The sequence below is a fragment of the Lissotriton vulgaris genome, chromosome 6, assembly GCF_964263255.1.
Source record: "Lissotriton vulgaris chromosome 6, aLisVul1.2, whole genome shotgun sequence".
NCBI lineage: Eukaryota > Metazoa > Chordata > Amphibia > Caudata > Salamandridae > Lissotriton > Lissotriton vulgaris.
Window position 1 is genome coordinate 1,902,159,165 of NC_141694.1, and position 19,609 is coordinate 1,902,178,773.

The window sequence follows — 19,609 nt, forward strand, 5'->3', positions numbered from 1 at the left end:
CCCCGAGCGGTCTTCCGCGCTTTTAATATGTACCTCGGGGCGTGCCCGTCCCGAGGGTGAAGGCGTGCATGTAGGTGCCTAGATACATTGTTGGTGAGAGGCCGGGTGGCTCTCTACAGGTGCCGCATAGCAGGCTACTCGCTGCAAAGCGCTTCAACGCCTCCTCAGGGATACTAAACGCTATGTAAATACAATTTACAATTTGTGGGAAAAGTGACGTTTCCGAGCTGTGCACGTCTACAGGGATGACAAATGCTGATGTCTTTTTCCTAACTATTTAGCTCTAATCCGTGGGTGCCGGATACCAGGCTGGGAGGAAGATCCTTTAGTTTCGCTGCTGCGAAACTCTGGAATGAGCGTCCGCTCGAAATTAGACAATGTAGTACTTTGTCTCTGTTCAGGAAAAAGATTAAAACTGGTTGTTCCCTTGAAACTAATTCTGTCTGGCTGCAGTAATGCTCATCTTAGGTTGCATTTCATCTTTAGTCATCCTTCTTTCTCCTGCTGGTCTGTGTTTCACGTTTCTTTTTTAGGGCCAGGGTACCCGTGGGGTGTTTGTTGCTCTCTATAAATGTTATATTCAATACAATACAGGCTACTCGCTGCAAAGCGCTTCAACGCCTCATCAGGGATACTAAACGCTATGTAAATACAATTTACAATTTGTGGGAAAAGTGACGTTTCCCGAACTGTGCACGCCTACAGGGATGACAAATGCTGATGTCTTTTTCCTGTCTCTGTAGTTTAAGCCGCTGCTCCCTGACAAGCGCGTGCTTCGACGATCTTGGCCAGGTCTTCTTCACAAGCCCATCCCTCCTCGAGCTGGACCTCAGCTATAACTCCTTGGGGGATTCCGGATTGAGACAGCTGTGTGAAGGACTGAAACACCCTGGCTGCAGGTTACAGAGCCTCCTGTAAGGGCATTCTGTGTTTATTTCTTTATTTTGGGGATTTGTTCGATTAAGATGGCCATTTTTAGATTGCGTTCTTGTTATGATCTTCTTGGCCTGCCAGGTTGGAGTGACGTCCAACCTTCTCGAAGCGAATGTATGATGCTGGAATGTAAGGGGCATAGGATTCCAGTGGGGGCCAGTTGTGACAGATGTATGATGTTACAACGCATACTTTTACAACACATACCTTTACAACGCATTTTTTACAACCCAACATCCATTACAACGCATTCCATTACAATGCATGCAATTACAACACATTTTTAAAAACTACCTTTACAACGCATTCCATTACAACTCATACTACCTTTACAACGCATACCATTACAACACATAACATTACATTGCATGTATGGTAAGTATTGGATAGTGTAGGGGTAAACATTACTATTCTAACTCCAGGAGGGGTGCAACTGTCGGGTAAGTGTTGGATAGTGTAGGGGTAAAAATTACTATTCTGACTCCAGGGGGGTGCAACAGTGGGGTAAGTGTTGGATGGTGTAGGGGTAAAAATTACTATTCTAACTCCAGGGGGTGCAACAGAAGGGTAAGTGTTGGATAGTGTAAGGGTACTATGCGTTGTAATGTTATGTGTTGTAATGGTATGCGTTGTAAAGACATGCGTTGTAGTGGTATGCGTTGTAGTGTCATGCGTTGTAATGGTTGCGTTTTAATCGCATACGATGTAATGGATATTGCGTTGTAAAAGTTTTGTTGTAATGGTAGCGCGTTGTAAAGGTTGTGTTGTAAAGGTTGTTTCCCGTTGTGACTGGTACTGGTGGGTGAACTGCCCCTATTGGTTGGTGTAAAGATACAACCAGTAAAACTGGTGGAAACTTGCTTCTTCATTGTGTCTACTTGAAGTGGACCACCGTAACAGTTCTGTTGTTTATTTTCCGTCCTTTAAGTTTTGTTGGACGGTGTCAAACTTCACTGTAATACTTTGAAGCATCGTTCAGTAGATGGTAAATCCCATGACTTATTTTCTTTCTGTATTGTTCTACGTAGCGTTAAAGCTGCTCATAGGTTATTTGAAAGGACTTTGTACAGGTGAGTGATTTAGAACCGCGCATCGGATAGCAAAACGACTCGTCTACAGTTGGCTGCCATCTTCTACATAGTACAACGGGCGGTCTGAACACGTCTTCGCAGTGCTTTCCTGACTCGCAGACCACCTGCTTCAGGGCAAAGGGGTAATGAAAACAATTTCCAAAGGGACTGTGGGGCATATTACCAAGGGCCTTATCGCAGCTTTAGTGGCACCTGTTGTCGCTAAAGCGGCGGATTTTTTATCGCCCTATCAGCAAGCTGTCACTAACAGGCATTAGCGACAGCTTCCTGGGCATAGCGGCCGGTTTGGGTGCCGATTTGCATATCAGCGAAATTCATCACTAATGACATGCAAAAGAGTTGTTCCTGACCAACAGACCTGGCAAAAAGCCGCTAACAGGCCTATTAGCAAGGAGGCCTTGGCCCCGGTTAGCGACGTGAAAAGTCGCGCTAACCGGGGTCATCGCTGGTTTTTTAACACCTGCTATTTTCCTGAATTAACCATACCTGACATAGGGGGTGGATTGTGCTGATACTACCACAGGGTCGTATCAGCAAGGTTTTCCCCCTTCCCCATGCAACATCGCTGGTTTTGTAGCGATGTTAACCCTTCCCTCCAGCTATCGCTGGAATATAGATCGTAGCGCTAATTGTTTCTAATACAGCGTTAGCGTGGCAATATATTCCAGCACTGAAAATTTTTGCGCTAAGCACGCTCTGCGATATTTATCGCAGTTTGTTGCTAATATGGCCCTGTGTACCCCTAGAGTTCTGCACCTTGGGGCATGTTATCAAGGTACGGTGTTAAAGTATCGCCTCTTTAGTGGCAGGAAACCGCCGGTAAAGCGGCGATAATGGGCTTGTTAATATGCCCTTGAGAATTCCAATAGAAACCCATGTTCTGGTGTTAACATGGGCTTCTACTGGAATTCTCTACGGCATATTATCAAGCTCATTATCGCTGTTCCTGCCGCTAAAGTGGCGATAATTTTAATGCTGTTCCTTGATAATATGCCCCCAAATCTTTTGTTTATTTCACAGGGTGGGTGAATAGTCTGTGGGTAGGTGGCCAGACAGCCGGTAAGGCCTCAACGGGGTAACAAGGGAGGACAGTGATCACTCGAGGGCGCAAACTACGTGATACCAGCGTGAAACTGTGCATGTGGAGGACACGTTTTGCTTTGCTTAAGAATGTTTTGGACTCTGTGTATATAGATGCTGGTGTTCATTCAGTCTCTAACTCAACAGCCCAGAAGAACCACATGGCATAAACCATCACCTTCAGAGAAGATAAAGTGGGGGGGTGTGAGCCGAAGTAAGGATGACGCAAGTCACGTGACACCCGACAGATCCTACAACCTTAATTGACCTAAAGATTCAGTAAGAGTTTCTGCGTTGACTACCCCATTGTTAGTCACATCTGCAGACCTCAGAGGCTTTTGGCAAAAGCTCAGCCTCTCTCAAAAGCTCAGCTGGTATCTGTGTTGGGGCTACTCTGTAAAAGCCCCCATCCAGAGGCATTCAGAGCACAGGAGGGACCAGGCCATCGTTACAACAGTGTGACTAGATGTGATTGTTTCATCTTGCTGACAAGCAGAGTTTGGAAAAGCACATTTGGAGCTTGACTTTGAATCTTGAAGAGTGCCAGGGAAAGAAGCAGCGAAGATTAGCAACAGTGATCCACACATCCCTTCATATACGTATCCTTTACGAAATCGTGCAATAGCACCGCAAGACATTACAGGCCAATGTAGCACTTTGCAGAGGAGAGCTTAATAGAACTTGAGACTTTGGTAATAAACCTTTTGATGCAGTAGTACTGTGATGGTCAGGAATCAGAGGGTCTCAATTAGCCTTTGGCAGCGAAGGACATTACCTCCACACCCTTTTGGACGATCGTCCATCAAATTTAGAGATGTCCTCTGCCTAGCCGTCATTGCTGTACAGTCAGGTGAACCCCAGCCATGATGGTTTTGTTAAAGGTACAAAGAGTTTGGTGGACAGCTGCCAACTGATTCGAAGGCAGTCCACCGTAACATTTTGTGTTGGGAGTTTGCGTTCCAAAAAAAAAAAAAAAATGACTCCCAAACCTAGTTTATCCTGGGATTGATGGATAGAAACTCAAGGACATTACACTGTCCACCCTACATAGAGGGATGGGGGAATGCCCTTCCTTCAATGGACCCCACTCCTTTGGGCCGCTGGAGGATGCCTTCCATTGACTGAGCCAACGGGCTCGGTAGACGCAAAGCTTGGTGTCCTCCCATCTCTACGTGAGTCGAGCAGACCCAGCCTTTGCTGGACGGGGAACGGCATCAGATTTGCAACAGAGTACCCTGTCCACCAAACTCTACATCTGACCCACAGTTTAGGTCTGGGTTGAGGCAAACAACAGGGTCTGGAGCTTCACTGTGGCAAAAAGACTCGAACACGTAAAGTTTCTTGTCTAGTCACAGAAATGTGTATCATCCAAAGACGTATCAGCGGGGCTCTGTTGGGGGTTGCAGGTTCCTGTGTGGTAATGTGGTATTCTTTGGAGTTGGTAGAGAGACCCCAAAGGATTTCTAGCATAGTTTCAATCACTTTTATTTTCTGGTTTTAGCAAATAGTCGAGCAAGCCAGGTCGAAGATCAGATTCCATCTCAGTTTCCAGCTGAGGACGGAGATGGGAGAAACAGCGTCATCTTACTGGGGCTACAGTCGGCACAGAGCTATTTGGGAATCGCAAAATGCTATGCATGTAGGAATCGCAAAAAAATGGATTTCTACACATTCCTTATTTGCGACTCGCAAATGTATTTGAGCTTATATAAATTGTGAATCATAAATAAGGAATGGCTACTCACTGATTCCTATGGGCCTAAAGGCCCATTTGAATCAATGTGAATTGCATGCGCAATTTGTGAGTACCAAAAAGGTACTCGCAAATTGCGCAAGCAATTTCAAGGGTGAAAGGGAACAAAAAGCACACCCTGATGCACCCTTGAAAGTGCAATTAAAAACATGTTGCACACACACATGCCCCAAGGGCATGTTTATGTGCAACACAGAACTTTGAAAAATGCACTTTTGTGCATGATGCATCCCAAATGCAAAAACTGCAGTCGCAAAGGGGCAGATTCGCCCTATAGTATTTGTTGTTTCTTTTCTAGGACAAGCCCCGAATAATTCATAGAGCCATCGCAAATGCGATCCTTCATCAGACGTGAGTCAACGTGATCAACTGTGAGGTCGGATCACCCCTCCTGTTGCTGTTTCGTCAACTCATTCTCACTTCATCTCCCCTGCTGCTGTACTCTTTCATCGGCATACACTGGCGCAAATTAATTGGGCGCGAGAGGCAAATAGGCAACTAGTCACATGGCTCCTCTGCTGCAGTTTGACGGATACTCTGACAAGCTGGAGAGCCCAAGTGGATTCATTGCCCGGACTCCATGGATCTCTAGATAAGGGGACGTTGATACAGGATCTTCAGCATGAGGATGTGCAGGCAAGAAAGGGGAGTGGGTGGGTTCATCAGGGAATGACCAGGTGTGGACTCATTTCATTGGTCTCAAGCATCCCTGGCCCCTTCCGAGTCAACGCGCTCAGGCTGCGTCTTCGCCACTCAATGTTCCTGCTCTGCCAGTAATATGTCAGGGCCCTCTATGGCCATTCCATTGGTGGCCCCAGAATGATATTCAGGGGAACCTCAGAAACAGAATATTTTTCTAACTTGAGATGACCTGCATTTTCTGTGCAGACCAGCAGCCTTCCAACCCCAGGAACCAAGCTAGAGTTTATTCATTCTGGGGACACAGAATTACTAAAGTTGAAACAACACAAGAAAGACTGAATTGTGCACTTGACACGGTTCAATCACTTGCTCCTACAAGAGAAAAGAGGGTCTCTGTATTATTAGTGACGTAACTACGATTTAAAAGACACCCTGGCAGAAATACCCCAAACAAAGACCTGTCAACTGTCAAGAGTTATTAGATCTGGGGCAGCTTTACTCACAGTGCCTCAGGGGCCCATCAGATGTGTGCGACCGCATGCTTCATTCGCGGGACACTACATAGCTGCCAAGGTTTCAGATTGCCATGAGTGGCATTTTAAAAATGTGAGTGACATTTCAACGACTTGAGGGTCACTTTCTCACGAGCAAAAACCATGCAATGAGACGAGGGAACAACTGTAATAACAGCATTTCTGGCAGTTTCAAAACCCACAGTGGAAATAATCATCCAAGGAGGCCGAGAATGGAAAGTGATGTTGCTTAGACTTCTTACTCTAGTCTTTAATTCATCACTTGCTTCCGGTTTCAAGGTGTGACAACGTGCTGTTTTAGAGTGAGTTTTTTGTAACATCTCTGTACTACAGTGACAGACTTGCTCATACCATTGCTAAATGTAGATTTACCTTACACCTCCCCTGTATCTGAGTCAGTGCTACCTCATTAAACACAGACAATACTTTTGTTTCCACATTTAGTTGCCACTTACTTTTATCTTGTTGTGTACCAATTTTGCATGCATGATGCACGTGCTCTGGATTACTACAGTGACTGACACCGTAGACTTTAAAATCACTTACTTAGAGTTGTTCAGAGAGTGACTACCCGACTGGTGACTGCACTGCTGTGCCCCAGCCTGCGCCGCTAGACTCACATAGGTCTTCAATCTATGGGGCGCGACCCCCAGGGGGGCGTGGAGTCATTGGAAGGGGGTAGCGCATTCACCTGCCTCGCTGCTGCCTCGAATCCAAAACGTTTACCTTTCGTTTTGGATTCGAAATAATTACACTCAGAAACCTCTCTGATTGGAGGACAGGGCAAAATAAGCCAATCAGAATGTGGCTACGTCTTTAATGCCTGTCCTCCAATCAGAGACTGCAGCATGCACACCAGGAAATGCCCGCGAACTTTGTCCAAAAAGATGGACCAGCACCTTCGACAATGCAGCCTTTCTTTCCACGTAGTTCTGCGCAGTCACTGCTTCCTTTCACTGGATCCAGCTGTCTGTCTTGCCCCTGGCTGCTTTCACCTCGTGTCCCTTTTTCCAACACTTCTTCGTGGCTGCCTCTGCATTAGGATCTCCTTCCCGGCTGGTTCCCAAGGCAACCCGAAGCTTCCAGGAATAATTAGGTAAGCCCCCTCCTCGTCCCCCATGCCCTGGCTTTTTCCGTTGCAGAAGACGTACATTGAATCTTGCACGCACCACGCAAAGACACACACACAGATTATTATCTGTTTCTTCGATTCAGCAATGTGGGTGGGGGTGGGAGGGGGACAGGAAAAAGGCTCCAGTTAAATTTTATGACTGTGGAATTGTGTTTGTTTTCGGTGTACTTTCTGTTTTTGTTGCAGCAGTTTCATATTCATTTTTGTAACATTGAAATATTTATTTTCCATGTCCTTTCCGTTTTTATTTTTGACACAGGAGATTAATAGGATGCCTTTGTGCAACTACAGTTGACACACTGGAAACAAAAATGATGGTTATTTGTTCATGTGTAAAGCATCCATGATTGCACCTTACTTGATGTGGTTTTTGTAGTACAAAAAACGTTATAACGTGGAGGAATCATTTAAAACCTGTCTGGGAAGAGTTCATCTGAGGACATCATTTTTTGTCAAAAAGTTCTAAATAGATTGGTGAATATGAGCTCATAGAAACCTCATAGAAACCTGAATAGCCTTCTGAATTTCAGCTGTGGTTAGAAACAGATAATTATGTCCTGCAAAGAAAGATATTGGTGCTATACACATTAGAAAAATTATGATATTTGTAATTACAAAATTATGTTTATTCGTGTGTTTTGCAAAGAAACAAGATTCCAAGACACAGAGTATTTAAAATTGTGTAGTTCAAATGTATTAAGACCGCTTCTATAAATGACGAGCAATAGAAGTACTATTTGCGGTAATACAGCAAAACATAAGAATATGCCAGAACATTTAGTCAGGCATGTGGCTACAACTTCAGTTTTAATGCAGAAGTATCTTCTCATGAGTAAAACCATAGCATTAGTCAGCAAACGTGGCCAAGCACTAACTCTAGAAATGTCCATTTAGTTAATTCTTAACTTTTTCATACCTCTTTTACTATTCTGACCCCCCCCAAAAAAACAAGTCTTTCTAAACTCTTCCCTCTCCGTCTCCCTTTTACTCATCCCAAGCCTCCTACTACTGCCGTGAGCTCCAAAACATCCCTCCACTATCCTTCTCAATCCAAATAATATAATACTATATCCACCACTCAAATTACTTGCCTTTTTCACTATACTAATTTTACCACTAATGCTTTATGGGTTCTGGAGAAGCATGCTACTTGCTGAAAAAGCGATCTGACATTTCTTCAGGGGTAATAAGCGCTATATAAATGCAATTACAATAAAATACAATATCTTTGACATACTGCAGCAGTGAATGCTCTGTGGGTCTTCAGTTCATATAGAACACATCCCCCCATTTTGTTTGCAATGAGATTTTTTTGTCCTAAACTAAGCACAAGTGACTCAACGCTGAATGGAGCCTCCGCATATATGCTGTTGTCATTGTGGTATTGAATACCAATGTGTGCCAAAACTGTTCTCTCGTGGCATAATTTTCCATGACTGGTCTATAAGTTTGTCAGCAATAAATTGTAATAAATCACCCAGATACCAGGGAGGGGAGAAGGAGGCCACAAGGGTGTGAGGTAAATAGTTGTCTGTCTCATGTCAAGGACAGGCTCTCATGGAATTGCTGTGTGTGCTAATTTGGAGGCTACTCCGCTCCTCACCGACTGCCTGTGTGATCTTGAATGATCTAGTTTACCTGTCTGTTAGATTACCGACCTCTGGGTACAACGAACTTCACCCACAAAAAAGAAACAACTGGTGTCTTTTGGCTTCCATCTCTAGACTGTGTTTTGCTACCTTTCACAACCTCTCTTCTGACCCTCACCCTGCAAAGGCCTTTCCAAGACGAAGGCTCAGTTGAGCCATTTTGAACGTGCAACATGTTGTCCTCCACCTGTACCAAATGCATGGAAACACGTGTTTACAATGGGTGCCATTCTCCTTCCAGACACTAAGCCTCCCACTGTACTGAATATCTGGCCTGCATAGCAGGGCACTTCTAGGGGCACTGACATGAACAAGGTCATAGGTCACCTGCTAAGGACAGGAGATACACCGTGAGCATAGGTAGTCTACTTCAAGATGACCTTTGTGTATAGCCCAAGCACACACATCACAAGGGCATACCCCATGGTCGTTCGTTCACCTCATGAACATAATTATAGCCCAGGTTACTGGACACCAGGGCAGCCAGCCTCTTAGCATTTTCTCGTAGCCTTCAGAAGTTACAGTTCACTTGGTCAAAATGATACCAAAAACTGAAACAAATAACAAAACCCCAAAAAATATCGGGTGAATTAGCATGCCCTGTGCCCCAGCTAAATAAATCTGAAGCATCCTTCTCTGCACATAACAAACACATAAGGGCAGTAATAATTGGGGGCGCTTTTGGTTGTCTATGATGATGAGTACTAAGCTCTAGAATTTTTTGTCGGAGGGGGTCCTCACGCCTAACTTTTTTTGACAGGGGGGTCTCGGCATCATAAAGTTTGAAGACCTCTGCGCTAGAGTCAATTCGTCCCGGCTCAGCTGGCAGGTGCCTCTTGGAGTGTTTTGCGCGGCGGGCGTTTTTGTTTAGCGCAGACTTTACCCCAAGGTGTCGGAGCTTACAACAGGAACAGTAGTGAACCACGAGGAACAACCACAATAGCAAACGCCACCGCCACCGGAGTAAAAAGTGACGTGTGCATGCCACAAAAGCGCACAAAGTACAAGTAGAGGCACAGCATGCACCAAAGGGCAGACACCCAAAACACAATGGCGGCACCCTCGCATTAATGCAAATAAAATAAAATACAAGAGCGGATTTGGTCAAGGTGCGGCCTGCAGCTGCAGTGTTTAGGGGGGCAGGCGGCCATGGCGCTTGAGAGAGACAGCTCTGAGCTGTAGTATCGACTCAGAGGGCAGCCCGGCCCCCCTGCAGACTGCGAGGATTCTGAGAGTAGCCGCAGCAGCGCCGGCCCCGCACCATTTGCGCATTCTAGTTTCCAGGGCAACACAGGAGTCGGACAGCAGGGAGCGCCTGGCACAGACGGAGATACATTGTAGCTACACAGAGCTGAGAGTTGCAGTCTCAGTTAACTGTTGAGGCACTCGGGCGGCTGGCAGCACCTCTCTCAGAAAAGCAGAGAGAGCCCGGGCACAGGAGCGCCGCTGGCATGCCTGACACAGGTCAAAAATGCGTGACAATGCATTTCAGTGCGGTAATGCAGATCACCTCACTGAAATGTGTGAGCGTCACACCTGTTGCGTGACGCTTGGCAGGACTGACACTATGGTATTACAGAAGGGGCCACAGACGTTTGTGCGTACCCTAATGTACTCCTGATAGCGTTGGCGTACGTGTAGCTGCAGCACTGTCTAGATGGCATTTCCTCATTTAGATGTGGGTGTGGCCCCATGAAAATGAGGAAATCACTTTGCGTGGGCATCCTGTTCTGGGGCAGAGGCAAACAGGCCTTTCAGAAGCACGCCGAGAGTGTGCCACAAAAAGAAAGTACGCCACCTGAGGGCCGGCCTCCCTGAGTGGGCAAAGTGGGTCCTGGAGATGACCCAGACTTCCCCCTTCAGGTGTGTGTAGTTACTCACTGCTCTGGCCTGCAGGGGGAGCTCTGTCCTCCCTTTAAAGTGCAGCCGCCTGCACTGTGAAACATGGAGCAGCTTGCAAGCAGACACTCTGTATGTCACGGAATGCGCTGCCCCGGAATATGTGCAGTATCTGTGCAGATTCCATCATAACAGAAGGTGCGGGTGATGGTCACAGCTAGAACAAGGGCGATCTATTGCAGCAGGAGCCGCAGAGGCAAAGTCCCATGTAGGTGGTTGAGTGTGATGGGGCTCACTGGAGTAATCAGCAACAGGTTTGCATCCAGAGTGGTTCCTGGGTTTGGGATCTTCTGAACAGGAGGCAACAAAACGTTCAAGGAGAGAAGCATTCAAATGAAAGTGGTCCTGGGTCACCTCATTCCAGCAGCTGGACCTCGGTCTTTGAGGGGTCTAGACTCCGCCAATTGTCCTTCATCCAATATTTGGCATGTGTTCGGCGTCCCAGGACCCCCAGATGATCCCAGGGCTCTTTGTTTCTTTGTTGTGAATATGTGTTTGGAGAGGATCAAAAGGTCTCTACTTGGATGCTTGTTTTATTCTCAGCCACTGGTACTTACTCTTGGCTGCATTCCAGTGCATTGGACTTTTTTGCTCCTAGTGTTACTGTGAAGAGGCAATACTATATTCAAATTGTATATTGCAGTGTATTATGTGGTGTGATTATGTGTCCTCACCATGTAATAACTTACCAGCATGTCTTGGGTCCAGTTAGGCTAGTTTCAAAAACCTTAGCTAACCCTGGGTAGCTGGGGCTTCAAGCAGTCCAGCTTTGTCACAGCAGCAAATGCAAACCATGAAGTAGTCCCAAAACAGCTAAATACGCCAAGAACAAGTCACAAAGAAAACCTGACACCAATTTGTGAAAACAGATCTTATTTTAATGAATTTTCAGACACCAAAATGAACAAACTCCACCACAGGGGTCTGGAGATATAACTTCTAAGCAAATAATAAATTGCAGCTTTTCAATCCAATCAAAAACAAGCATTGGAAACTACTGCTTTTAGCGTTTACAACATTCCCTACCACACGTGTGATTATAGCAAAATTAATGTGAGAGCAATAGCAAAGTAAGTCAGCCATGACATATATCCACGACACAAAACAAATAATTGGAATCTTCAGTCTTTTATTCAGTTCAGTTCAGTTCAGTTATTCTTTATTTCGATGGTTAAAAACCATCATAAAAAATACATAATACAAATCCACAATTGACATATTACACAGTGTTTCTGAACTTTACGATATTAAGAAGTTAAAATTGTTATTCATATAAAACAAAGCTAAAAACATTTAATTCATTTCATCCTACATCAGCCCCTAGTGTTACGTAATTTGACAGCAATTTTTAAAAAACTCATAAAAGAACACAGAGTACGCATGTCAGTTGCTTTTTGCAAGAATAATAAAGCAGATTTAGCATGAACGATTTTAGACTCTCTTAAAATATCCACAAGGAACCGTTAACGCGGGGTTCTATAAAAGGGACATAATAATACAAAATGAAGGGTTGTCCTGCGGAGACCTATTGTCGCAGCCGCAGGCACCCTTCTGCTCAATTGTTAAGGTAAAACCAGACGGATAAGCTAAAATATTAGATAACAAATTGAGCCTAAAACGACACATTAAAAACCTCTCATGTTGACTATGGATTAAAAAAAGATATGGTTCCATACCCATTTCATTACTCACATTACTCACAATACTCACAAGATTACTCACAAGATTGATTGATTGATTGATTGATTGATTGACAAGAGAATGCGCTACTACAGATTTTTTTAGTGGAATCAATTTGTTTCCTACTACAATCAAATTTGTCAAGTAGCCGTTTGTGGATACGATGTTTACAAGATATGTCGATCATTGCCGGGTCAATAAATAACAATTGCTGGTCTATACACTCTAAAGTTTCTTTGATATAGTTAAGCTATGGGATTTGTAAACATTTGTCTCTCTGGAGGCAATCTTTAATTATTTGTCTCGTAAGTTCGGCATTTGGGTTTAGCCAGATTCGAAACCAGGTCAGGATTGGTCTCACTTTGATAAGGTCAGAAATATACGGGGTGGCAAGCTCCTTATGTGTGATTGCCGCTGGGGTGCTTTGTGGTAACTTCAGCAGTTTCTTTAGGAATTTATCTTCCTCCGCTTGTAACTGGTGCCTTTCCCTAAAGCCCCACACCTCTGCCCCGTACATGGCCTTGGTGGTAGTGACCGCTCTGTACAGCGTCATTACTTGTTCAGGAGACCAACGGCCCAGCCTGCGTGCGAAGTTTGAAATGGCACCATTTGCTTGAACGAGTTTCCTGCACCTTTCCTCCATCAATGGGGCAAACCCAATATTTACATCAAACAAGAGACCCAGATATGAAAAGGTGTTTACAGTGTCTAGGGTGTGCGTTCCTATTTTAAACACAAATCTCTTGGATGATTTCTTCCCTGCCACCATGACAAATGACTTGGTCAGGTTTACAGAGAGGTCTAAATTCTCCATGAACCTGACAAAGCCACTGATTAGCTGCTGCAAACTCACTGCTGTTCGTGCGAGCAGGACCGCGTCATCCGCGTACAAAAGTACAGGTATGTGACGCGATCCTACTCTTGGGCAATCAGTCCCCACCAATGTCAGTGAGCTCTCCAGGTCATTTATGTAAAGGGAAACACCCTTGTCTCACCCCGCCAGAACACGGGAAGGGATCGGTACTCACCCCTCCCGCGCTATAACGGACTTTGGCAGTGGTGTTCCAATGGAGTTCCTTTAAGATGTTAATTAGATCCGGATCAATTCCCAATCTAAACATAAGTGCCCAGAGTTTAGTTCTGTTTACATTATCGAATGCAGCTGCTAAGTCCATAAATCCCATATATAATGTTCCCTTATCCGATTTGGTGTATTTAGCAGCTAAAAGATATAAATAGAGGCATTGGTCACTAGTTGACTTGCCTACTCTAAACCCGTACTGGGTATCTGCTATGGTATTATGTACTTCCGTCCACTCCATGAGGTGGTTTAAAATTGCCCTGCCTAATAATTTGGCTGAGACATCAATCAGTGAGATTGGTCTATAGCATTGAGGATTATCCCTACTGCCTTTCTTGTATATAGGGACAATCAATGCAGTTGACTAGATCGTGGGAGACCAGATTTAATTGCAGCATTAAGTACTCTGGTCATAATTGGTGCCCATAGGTCAAGGTTGCTTAGAAAAAGATCTGGAGGAGTGCCATCTGGACCAGGTGCTTTATTACGCGTCAACCCTTGCATTGCCTTTGAGACTTCCAGTAGAGACATTTCTAATTCAGTTGTTCTAGGGCCCTCCCACTCTCCATCCCTGACTTCTGTCTCCTGTTGATTATAAAGACCTTTGAAGTGGTTAATCCATTGTTCGGGGAGTATGTTGGTGCTAATTATGGGGGAGCTAGAGTCTTGATAACAGGGTCTATTTATAATTCTACAGAATTGAGTATAGTCCCTATTTTCTCCTGCTTCTCTTAAGTCTGCCCAAACTTCCTTTTGGAGTGTGCACTTCCTTTGCTTAACGTGCCTTTTGTAATTACATCTGTATCGGGCAATTTCATTCTTATCTCTTGGGGACTTCTTAAGACTCTGTTTTAGTTCTCTCAGTGCCCTTGAGCCATTGGAGTAAAACCATCTTGGGGTTGGTGATTCGTTTATGGGCCGCTTAGTTTTTAATAATCCCTCAATCACCCTAGTTAGGGACTCAAATGCCAGGACCACTTCTCTTCCCTCTATTGCAAGATCAAGGCAAATTCCTATGTGTTCTTTCCCTCTTTCCACTAGGGCGCTGTAGAAGTCTTGTGGATTAATCTTTGCCCATCTTATGCGCCTCCCCCGGTCAGTTGCACGGATCACAATATCGCCCCCATGATGTTCTGTTGGTAGATCATTGTATGTTAATTCTAAAGTTAAGGGGTTGTGGTCGCTAAAAGGGCTCCACATCGTTCTTACCTATTTGATCTGCTCTTTAGCAAATGCAGATATTACTATAAAATCTATAATAGATGAGCAGCCTCTTCCTTTGAATGTGGGTGTTAGGGTATCCCCTGTTTTCAAAGGCAGTAGATCCATTGTATGGGTGAGGGCGAAGCTCTCAAGTAGCTTCATAAGGAGTGTACCTTCTCTGTTATGTTCGAAGTGCGGTCCACCTTCTTCGGGGCAGGATGACCAATCATGGGACGTGAGAAGTAATTTTGGACACAAGTGACAATTAAAGTCACCCATCAGTAGAACAGTTGGTTCGGGCCCCCCCTTGCTGAGATCTGTTTCATCGTTCAGTATGCTCTCTAGCTCTTGTAATACAGGGAAGATTCCCTCAGTTGGGCCCGAGTTGTAAAAATTTTAAATTAAAAATCGCTGTCCTTGACCCTGAAATACCACTGCTTGAGTAGTGTCTGACTCCCACATGGGTTGTGACCAGGTGCCTTTTAGATCTAAGTCCACATATATCGCTAAACCTCCCTTCGCCCTCCCTGATCTCACTACCTGGGCTGGCCTGAAAAAAACATTTGTACCCCTCCAGCTGAAAGGAGTCGGGTTCCCGGGCCCAAGTTTCTTGTAAGGCTATAATATGAAAGCCCCTTATATACTCCCTCCACTCCTTGTTTTCGAACTTACCCCCTAGGCCTGCTATATTCCATGATAAAAAGGCTAGCCCTGCCCTATTTGATTTCCTTCCCGTTGGGCTATGCACATCTATTCTACACTCTCCTTTATTGTGGGTCTCTAAGACACTGTCAGTCTCCTCTCTCCCCTTTTGGCGGTCCTCTATCCTCAGTACTAACCCTTTTGTGTTATGAGCAATTCCATCTCCTGTTATGGGACTAACTTGCTCACCTACTTCGGTACTTGCTTGCTCGTGCCCTTTAGAAAGTAGTCAGTCGTTTTCATCTAACGACTGCAGGGGGGCAAATATGTTTCTTCACTGGGGATGGTCTCGGGGAGGTAAGAATTGATCGGGGTAATGCATGACTCTATCCCTTTGGGGGCATTGGGGGCATTGCAGCCTTCCAGAGTTCCGCATTGAGTAATCAAAATTAGTGCTGTTCCGTCTCCTTGGGTAAAAGTACCCCAATGGGAGTGCGCAGAGTGAGCTAGTGTGATTTCTGTTAGAGTTTCTCAATATGTACTCCACTAGTCTAACATCTCTTACATTTTCCACAATGCAATCCCCTCTTATGTCTTTTTTCCTGCCTCCTATCCAGTTGACTCTTCTTACATGCAGTATCTCTCCCCTTTCCCCATTGCTCAGAGGTCTGTGGATGTCCAACCACTTTGAGATTTTTGAGTGTAGCTGAGGAGGCGATTCTTTTTCTGAGGCCCTAAGTTCCGGGACCCCTCCAAATACTATGACATAAGGGCTGGCTTCTGGTGGCAAGTTTATATGTGGGGGGGCATTCTGAGTTGTTAAATGGATCAAAGTCCATATTAGCTAAGCTGGAAGGGTCATTAATTGGTTGCTGGTCTACCTGGCCCCTTTGTGTGGGTGGCTGCTGGGGGCCTTTCTCTGTGTTGTTAGTGCTCATCTTTTGATGTACTCCCCTTAAGTGATCTTGGTGTGCCTTCGGAATATCATGTACCTGGACAATCGTGTGCTGGGTGTTACTCACACAGTTATTATTAGTCACTAAATTCTCAGTTGCAACATCCATGGGTTGATTCGGCCCTGAGGAGGGTTTCTTACTTATCAGGTCCATTGTCTTGCCTTGTTTGGTAAGTTCGTTGGCTATTTGTCAACCTTACTTACAATTGGTTTCAACTGGGCGACAATAAAGGTTTCTAAATTAGTCTTTAGTTCTTTTATAACCTCTTCTATCCAGCCCGGGGGATTTACTTTTGTGTGCATTCTATTGTCTAACGATGTGACCTCTTGACTCTCTTTAGATCGACCCCCTCCTCTAAGTGATTTATTTTTCCTCTGTTGTCCCTTAGTCTTCCCCCGTTGTTTCGGCTTACTATGGGTATTGGGGTCACTATGACCTAAATGTTCTGCATCTGAGAGAGAAATGTGTTGTGCGCAGGGAATGCCCTGAGATGGATTGCTTGCTGCAACTATATTTTCAAACATAATTGGGCTGTCAGCTAATGTTTGGTCCCTTGATTGCATTGGAGTTACTACTATCGGGATAGGGGAGGCTGATAAACTCCTTTCCATGCGTTCTATCTCCCTGGAGAACTTTTTCAACATCAGATCTATTGCAGTGGTTTTTATTTACTTTATTAGGAGGTGCAATATTGTTTTCGGCCATAGTTTGTTTAGGGGTTTCAACTGGGCATGCTCTATTTGTAGCCGAGGGTGTCTTTGGGGCGTTGGACGTGTTAAATATGTTAAAGTAACTCTTTCTCTCCCCTCTCAGTTCAAACCCTGCTTCTTTCTTATAACCGACAGAGTAGACCTATAGCGCTTTATAACAATATTTGTCCCTTTCCCCCTTGTCCAATTTAAACAGTTTAAAGTCAGTAGCCCCTTCAGGCACAAGCGGCCAGTCCAAATTTAAGAAATATACCTGCCCCTGGGGCCAGAGTCAAGGGGGGTGGCCCGTCCCGTCCCTGGGCGTCCCCGGACGGCCACAGATGGCCCACCCTCTGCCCGGGCTCCGCCCGGTGAAGCCCGCGCGCGTCCCGCAACGCGGGAGGAAGTGCTGGCTGAAATACACCTCCGTGCGGAAGCCCAAACTGTCCGGCGGCGTCCCCGCGAAGCAGGGGACGCTGGAAAGTGTAGTTTTCCTTCTGCCCTGCTCCTCTCGGCGGCCGCGGTTGGTCTCCGTTGGCGGGGGCAAGCAGGGTGTGCTGGCGACCAGGAGATGCCACAGGCAGGTAACGGTGGCCCCAAAATGCGGTTTAAGGTGTTCTTTTATTCTTTTCTTGATTCTTCTCTTATGTGAGTTACTGTGACTGGTCGAAAGCCCAAAGCCAACATGTGTTTCGTCACCTCTGTTTAATGTACATGTGACATTTTCAAGGGTCAATTGGCTTTTCTTAGTACTTATTACCGTGCAGTGATATTTCCGACCCACAAGATCCTCCGGCGTGGGTAAATGTCTCTGATTTGGTATTCAATATCCACTTTCCTTATCCGATATCTTGTTGCCAAACGTCTACATTAATAGTTCTCTCGTCTGCAGTTCCCTCATGCCGGCGTCCTCTAGGCTTTCGACTAGTCACAGTAACTGACATAAGAGAAGAATTTTGCTATAAATCCTACATGTGCAGCTTAGGCCACATAATTAGGAGAGGTGGGTGGTTCTCTCCTCCTTGTAGCACCATACAAATACTTATAAAAATACTAATTAGTGAATATTTCCAGTGGCGCCTTCCCTATGTCCAATACCCCCATCTTCTTGTGTTTGAATTTATCACTTTTAGCGGTTGGTTTGAAAACTTCGGAAAGCTTTTGTAAAGTTGTGTTTGGTTATTCCGGCCCGCTTTGGGAGACCGTCTCCGACAGGGAGCAAGTAACATAGGCCAATAAGGATTGGCAGGGCAGTGACCTTGCAGTCAAAACTGCCTCTAATCCAGTTCCAGGATCTATGGGCAAAGCACCGTAGACCTCAATGGAGTGGAGCTGATGCAATGGATGCAGGATGCTGAAGGACCTATGGGCAAACTACCATAGACATCAATGGAGTGGAGCTGATGCAAGGGATGCAGGATGCTGAAGGACCTATGGGCAAACTACCATAGACATCAATGGAGTGGAGCTGATGCAAGGGATGCAGGATGCTGAAGGACCTATGGGCAAACTACCATAGACATCAATGGAGTGGAGCTGATGCAAGGGATGCAGGATGCTGAAGGACCAATGAACGAACCACCATAGACATCAATAGAGTGGTGCTGATACAAGGGATGCAGGATGCTGAAGGTCCTATGGGTGAACCACGATAGACATCAATGGAGTGGAGCTGATGCAAGGGATGCAGGATGCTGAAGGACCTATGGGCAAACTACCATAGACATCAATGAAGTGGTGCTGATGCAAGGGATGCAGGATGCTGAAGGGCCTATGGACGAACCACCATAGACATCAATGGAGAGGTGCTGATGCAAGGGATACAGGATGCTGAAGGACCTATGGACGAACCGCCATAGACATCAATGGAGTGGTGCTGATGCAAGGGATACAGGATGCTAAAGGACCTATGGACGAACCGCCATAGACATCAATGGAGTGGTGCTGATGCAAGGGATACAGGTTGCTGAAGGACCTATGGACGAACCGCCATAGACATCAATGGAGTGGAGCTGATGCAAGGGATACAGGATGCTAAAGGACCTATGGACGAACCGCCATAAACATCAATGGAGTGGAGCTGATGCAAGGGATGCAGGATACTGAAGGACCTATGGGCGAACTACCATAGACATCAATGGAGTGGAGCTGATGCAAGGGATGCAGGATGCTGAAGGACCTATGAAAGAACCACTATAGACATCAATGGAGTGGAGCTGATGCAAGGGATGCAGGATGCTGAAGGACCTATGGACAAACTACCATAGACATCAATAGAGTGGTGCTGATGCAAGGAATGCAGGATGCTGAAGGACCCATCGGCAAACCACCGTAGATATCAATGGAGTGGAGCTGATGCAAGGGATGCAGGACGCTAAAGGACCTATGGACGAACCACCATAGACATCAATGGAGTGGAGCTGATGCAAGGGATGCAGGATGCTGAAGGACCTATGGGCGAACTGCCATAGACATCAATGGAGTGGAGCTGATGCAAGGGATGCAGGATGCTGAAGGACCTTTGGACGAACCGCCATAGACATCAATGGAGTGGAGCTGATGCAAGGGATGCAGGATGCTGAAGGACCTATGGACGAACCGCCATAGACATCAATGGAGTGGAGCTGATGCAAGGGATACAGGATG

The 19,609-nt window shown here is 45.6% G+C and overlaps 1 protein-coding gene across 4 annotated transcripts in view; it reads left to right on the forward strand.

Moving 5' to 3' along the window:
* Nucleotides 1-19,609, forward strand: part of LOC147709852 (NACHT, LRR and PYD domains-containing protein 12-like) — a 410,205-nt gene that overhangs the window by 279,118 nt on the left and 111,478 nt on the right. For all 4 annotated transcript variants that reach the window (XM_086928301.1, XM_086928300.1, XM_086928303.1 and 1 more), the window contains one exon: nucleotides 744-914. In XM_086928301.1, coding sequence (XP_086784427.1) covers nucleotides 744-914 — 171 coding nt within the window. The remainder of the gene's footprint in view (nucleotides 1-743; nucleotides 915-19,609) is intronic.